Consider the following 6,280-nt stretch of genomic DNA (forward strand, 5'->3'; position numbering starts at 1 on the left):
AATCTGATTAGCCAGTAGCTACTCTCTCGGCCAAGCAGGGCTCAGCTTGTTAATTAAAATATAGCCGATGCATGAGAATCTTCTTGTGAGTGCTTTCATTAACTACCCCATAACCTATTCTTTAATCACTTGGTCACCATTCCAACACAGAGTTTTCTTAAAAGAAAATCTTGACCTTTTACAAGTTCTAGTCTTTTAGACTCTTGAAAATCAAGACTCGAGATATAAGATGTCCTTAACCAAGTTTTTTTCTTTTTCAAGAATGAACTAAACAATGCGTGTGATGCTTTATGGCACTTCTAGTGATAAGAAAATAAGCACATGAAATATTTTTTGGAACAGCATTTCACCAAAAAAGTTGATTACAATTTACTGTACTCTATCTGCTGTAACAGAGTTTGAAAGTATGGGGTCATTCCCATCAAAACCCCAACTTGCAGCAATGCGCCATAAATTTAGTAGAATTAAACATAATCGACACTTTCTTTTTTATTCCTTGCTTTTTTGGGTGCACAGTAATCATTTAAATAACCTTAGTCAGACGGACATCATTTGCATCCATTCTTTATTGAGAGAGAGAAATGAGAGAGCCAGAGACGTGCCATGGGCTCAGGGTACTAGGCTACAATCAAACTAGTAACTGTGTAAATTGAGGAACGAAAATCCTAAGAGCTAATAAAGACGGGTCATTTCTTAAAAGGCAGTGTAGTGGCAACAAGAAAGCGAGCTGTGTGTCAGTTTTGGCGTGCATGACTGAGCAAAGGTGGCGGTGAGTGACATCTTTAATGCTCCCTTCTCCAAAAACTGAATGAACTTATCTTTACTTTCCTTCACAATAATTAAACCAAAACAAGAAAAGACTCTCAAAGACCATTTTTATTTTTGGTTTGATGTAATAACTGTAAATTGTAGGATTGGCGGCAATACACGCTTATGTGATAAGACATCGGTTTCTAGCTTATGTTTTTGTGTAAGAAAACTTGTGGGGTGTTCGGTTTCTGTAACCAAGTGACGACTCATCTTCTTGGAGATTTTCCTTGGTGATTCCCTTGGAGTTTTGTCTTGGTTAATGTTTTTAGCTAGTTAGGACTCAAAATTCGCATCTTTTCAATGGTACTAGCATAGCAATTATTGGGTGAGTGCCTCTATCTATTTTGTTGTATCTTCACGTTTTGCCTTCAAGGTCTGGTCTTTTTGACGATTTTTTTTCCTTTTATTGTTGTTGAAATGGGGTTCTTTTTGGAGGGTATATCTACATTGGTCCTAGGAATATGGTAGCAATGTTTATGGCTTTGTAGGCATGGATACATGGGGTTAGTCTTGGATTTCATCGGGGTTTACACGGAGAGTGGCTTTTGGAGTTTTGTCTTTTGGTTTCCAAGTTGGTTCTATTGATACGTCAACATATGGGGTTTTAGCTTTAGGTTTTATGATCTTTGGTTATTATTAAACTAGATGTTTGTTGTTCAGCAAGGTTTTTGTTACATATTCTGGTAGATTCTTTTGATTTCAGTTTCAGTTTTGTTGTTGGTAGTTGAAGTTTGATTGTTCATTACTAAAGCGTTTTTACTACGTGTCTCTCTCATTTATTCCCATACTTTGCCTTTTTATAAAAAATAAAAATGAAGATAGATGCTTGCTGTCTGCGTTTTTGGTGGTTTATTCAACTGATACCGAGATGCTGTTTCTGTTGCAGGTTTTCAAAGTTCAACGGTAAAAATATACATATTCTTTATACTGGTAGTTGGAACTTGACATTTAATTAAGCTGAATTCTTCTTGTTGATATATGAATCTTTAAATAAAGAAGGGAGGAAACAACGTATCAGAGAAATCAGAGATGGAAAGATAAAAGAAATAGAGTGTGGGTGAGGTGGAATCAGATTTATGCTTGTGGGTTGTTTCTATTTAGTGAATTGTTTAGTGTAGAGTGCCTGTTGGCTATGTCTCCTGGGCTGATTCATTGCCTCCGTACTCTGTGGGCTTTGCCGCCGATTTAGGCAACAGCCATTTCTTTGGCTTTGAATTTATATAGGAGATCCTTTTAGCTGAGAAACTACTCGATCCCATCTTCTTTATATCCCTTTTTAACTCTCTCTCTCTCTCTCTCTACCCTTCCTGCCTCGGTTGCTTTCAAGATTTGCACATACCTTACTTGGTACATATTGTTCACTACCCTTTCAGATCCTTATTGACTCTCACGTAGGCCAAGAAGTCTGTTACAATTGAGGAACCTGGTCCCCACACCAGGAATATCCTTTCCAATTCAGGAAAAATTTCCTCGGGTTGGGTTATGTAGATGTTTCATTGGGAATGTGTGGTGGCGAGCGTATAGCGCAAAGGTGTTTGATTTAGGAGTGATCAATTGAGTGCGGGGAAGAATATTTCTTTTGAAGTGCTACATTATTTGGATCTTCTTGTTTGGCAAGATGAAGTTCATGAAACTTGGATCAAAGTCAGATTCGTTTCAAACAGATGGGAATAGTATTAGGTGAGATGCTTTGTAGCTTAATTTGCATTTTGTTTTATTCCTTGCTGAAAATCTTATTTTGATTCTTGGAGTTGCTTTTATGTTTGATACATTTTGGTTTCTTTTAAGTTAATCCTCTAATTGATGAATTTGCACAGCTTCTGCTTTGTCATAGATTTGCTACTTGGTTGTATGACTACCTTCTTTAAAGAAACAAAATTTGGGTTCTCTACTGGAAGGCCATACAACATTTGTATTGCTGGAAAATGAAGCAAATGAGGATTTATTCAGCCTCTGTTGGTAGTTGCTAATACCACAGATGCTTTAACAAAATGAAATAATCTTTAAAATGTTTTGCCAGTGTGTTTAGTTCCATTTCTCCATGATCTCACTTTCATGCATGAGCCCAGTGTGCACTGATTATTTCTATCTTCTGTGAAATTGGAGCTGCTTTGAAATGCCAAGTGGTTCAAAAGGAGAGATTGTTCAGTTTCTGATTATTTGAGGAATTGAAATTTGTTCTGGTCCGAAGTCATTGTTGGATGCTCATGATTATAGTGTTTTTTTTCCACCCATGGGGTCATATTTATGCACATGGGCCTCATAAAGTTTGGTCAGCCTGTGAAGCTTAATACATTCAAAGAAAGTAAAAGAATGGTTTAGATATTTGGAATAGCATGTGGTTATACTTGGCAGTATGCGTATTGCCACATTTAAAAATCTTTTGAACTGTTGCTGACATTACCGAGACTTTATATTCATGTGCAGGTATGTGGCTACCGAGTTGGCAACTGATATCACTGTTAACGTTGGGGATATAAAGTTTCATCTGCATAAGGTACTCATAATCTTTCAATCCAGTAAACATTTCAAATTGATGACCAGGGTATTATTTCTGTAACTTCGTCTTGATCTTTGTATCTTTAGTGCATGATGCAGTACATGACACTATTAGATAGCTTATTTGCTTATCAATCTAATATAAGTGAGCCTGTACTGTGATTTTTGGTTCTGCCTTGCGAGGACAATGATCTGACCTAGCTCAACTTGGTTTGGCAATGTCGGAAACAAGCATAGTAGGATGGCAGCAATACTTAAGTGATTCGATGCATTCAATATTATTGTTGAATAAATCATCTAACCTTTTGTCAAAGGCGTCGCTGGACTAAGGCTTCAATTATGCTGTGTAGAGTGTTGTGAAATGGAACTGTGTTGGCAAGCCAATAGGAATCTGTGTTAATATGCTATGTTGCAACAATTATTTTGATGCTAATTAATTTAAAATCCTGCTATGCAGTTTCCTCTTCTGTCCAAAAGCGCTCAGTTGCAGAAGTTGGTCACAACTGCCAATGGAGAAAACAGTGATGAAGTTGACATTTCTGATATTCCGGGTGGGCCTTCTGCCTTCGAGATATGTGCAAAATTTTGTTATGGCATGACTGTAACCATCAATGCTTATAATGTTGTTGCTGCCCGATGTGCGGCTGAGTACCTGGGAATGCATGAGACTATCGAAAAAGGGAACCTCATTTACAAAATTGAAGTCTTCCTTAGTTCTAGCATTTTCCGCAGCTGGAAGGATTCAATCATTGTTCTTCAGACCACAAGGTCACTTTTGCCATTATCCGAGGAACTGAAGGTGATCAGCCATTGCATTGATGCCATAGCTGCAAAGGCCTGTGTTGATGTTTCAAAAGTTGAGTGGTCCTATTCATACAATCGAAAAAATCTCCCTGAGGAAAATGGGACTGAATCAAACTTGAATGGTCTGAGAAACCGGTTAGTGCCAAAGGACTGGTGGGTTGAGGATTTGTGTGAGCTTGAAATCGGATTATATAAGCGTGTTGTTATTACGATTAGGACCAAAGCCATACTTTCTGATGAGGTGATTGGAGAAGCTTTGAAAGCTTATGCTTACAGAAGGTTGCCAGGTTTCAGCAAGGGTATGATCCAGAGTGGACAAGCAGCAAAATATCGATCAACAGTTGATACCATTGTGTGGCTGTTGCCTGCTGAGCGAGGCAGCGTCTCCTGTAGTTTCTTGCTGAAGCTATTAAAAGCAGCCATGTATGCTGACTTTGGTGATACAACAAAAGGACAGCTGATAAAGAAAATAGGTCATCAACTAGAGGAGGCTTCTGTAAATGATCTTTTGATTCGTGCAGGGGAAGGAGAGACTATGATATATGATGTTGATTCAGTAAAGAAAATGGTCGAAGAGTTTCTGATGCGAGATCAGATTGATGAGATTGAGTCAGAAGAAGGCCATGAGGTTCAGGAGATGAGAAAACCTGGGATTTTATCTGATGCTTCCAAGCTCATGGTGGCAAAACTGATAGATGGATATCTAGCTGAGATAGCAAAGGATCCAAATCTGCCCCTGTTGAAGTTTATTGAACTTGCTGAGATGGTATCTGGTATCTCTAGACCTGCTCATGATGCACTTTACAGGGCAGTTGACATGTATCTCAAGGTAATCTCGAGATTTTCTTTAAATTCGCATCAAAAGTTTTCAAAATATAATAAACAGCATGTTTTACCCCGCAAATCCACATTCATGATTGAAATAAAACACGTTCAGTGAGTGTAGCCAATCATAAAACTTGGGTGCATTCTATTTCTTAGTGGTTACTGATGTGTAGAGTGCTGCTGTTCTTTGATGCAGGAACACCCAGGGATCAGCAAGAGTGAGAGGAAGAGGATATGCAATTTGATGGACTGCAAGAAGCTATCAGTTGATGCATGCATGCATGCGATGCAGAATGACAGACTACCATTGCGTGTAGTCGTGCAGGTACTCTTCTTCGAGCAGGTCAGGGTGGCTGCGTCATCAGGCAGTAGCACTCCCGACCTTCCTAAAAGCATCAGGGATCTTAACAATGGGTCTCAAAGGAGCTCAAGGTCAACCACTACTAACACTGAAGAAGATTGGGATGCTGTGGCCACTGCTGATGAGCTCAAGGCTCTAAAGGAGGAGGTAGCTTCCTTGAGATTGGCTAATGGTAGAAATGGTGTAGATAAGGCTGCCAGTAACAAATTGAAAGGGATGCTTAAGTCGAAGAAGATCTTTACTAAGCTCTGGTCAAGCAAAGGAGAAAAGGGTGAGAAGAGTGGCTCGGATTCATCAGAGAGTACTGGTTCTGCTAACATGGAAGAAGCTAAATCTACACCTTCCAGAAATAGGAGGCATTCAGTCTCTTAGTAGAATTTAGTTATTATGCAGAGTAGTTTTCTTGACATGTTTCTTTATCGGCCTTTTACCTATGTTAATGACTCCAACAGCTTGAAAAGAGCGGTGTTTTATCTTCTAAAAAGAGCAAAATGAAGTGTATACTTTGCAACGACAGTTTTTCTTTTTAAACAGATTTGCAGGGAAGAATAAATCTGTGAATATTACTGCTGCAATAAACGAGTATATTACAAATACTAGCAAGAACATCATGAATAGAATAAAAGTTTCCTGCTGACATAGATTATTGGAATTCCTTAGCAAATGGGAATAATTGAGAATCTAAATAGTTTTGATACGTTCATGTAAAAAATAAATTAAAAAAAAAGAGAGAGTAAAATGCGAGTTGAGTTGGGCCCTATTTTAATTGATTTGGCTTTCTTATGGATCCATGGTTTTATTTATTTGGGCTACACCTGACTTGCAAGTTCGGGCCACGATTTAAATGAATGGTTGGACCACTAAACTGGGCCGACTCTAGTTCAAGTTTGGGGTTGGAAGCATTCCTTTATCGTCTTTCTCACCGGTCACTGTCACTTGGCAGCCGGCACCGCCCTGTGTATATTTTACTGGAGAAACGGA

At 38.6% G+C, this 6,280-nt stretch overlaps 1 protein-coding gene across 3 annotated transcripts; it reads left to right on the forward strand.

Annotated features, from left to right (window-relative positions):
- Positions 1 to 538: 538 nt before the first annotated feature.
- LOC7465067 (BTB/POZ domain-containing protein NPY2) lies at positions 539 to 5,815 on the forward strand. Of its 3 annotated transcripts, none has more exons than XM_024596099.2 (5): positions 539 to 769; positions 1,697 to 2,490; positions 3,238 to 3,307; positions 3,767 to 4,942; positions 5,135 to 5,815. In XM_024596099.2, the coding sequence occupies exons 2-5, from the start codon at positions 2,429 to 2,431 to the stop codon at positions 5,669 to 5,671; spliced, it is 1,845 nt and encodes a 614-aa protein (XP_024451867.2). In that variant the 5' UTR covers positions 539 to 769; positions 1,697 to 2,428; the 3' UTR covers positions 5,672 to 5,815. The 3 variants fall into 3 exon arrangements, with proteins under 3 accessions (XP_024451867.2, XP_024451863.2, XP_024451872.2); XM_024596095.2 differs by lacking the exon at positions 539 to 769 and adding an exon at positions 783 to 1,135; XM_024596104.2 differs by lacking the exon at positions 539 to 769 and adding an exon at positions 783 to 1,040.
- Positions 5,816 to 6,280: the final 465 nt, after the last annotated feature.

The sequence above is a fragment of the Populus trichocarpa genome, chromosome 1 (assembly GCF_000002775.5).
Source record: "Populus trichocarpa isolate Nisqually-1 chromosome 1, P.trichocarpa_v4.1, whole genome shotgun sequence".
NCBI lineage: Eukaryota > Viridiplantae > Streptophyta > Magnoliopsida > Malpighiales > Salicaceae > Populus > Populus trichocarpa.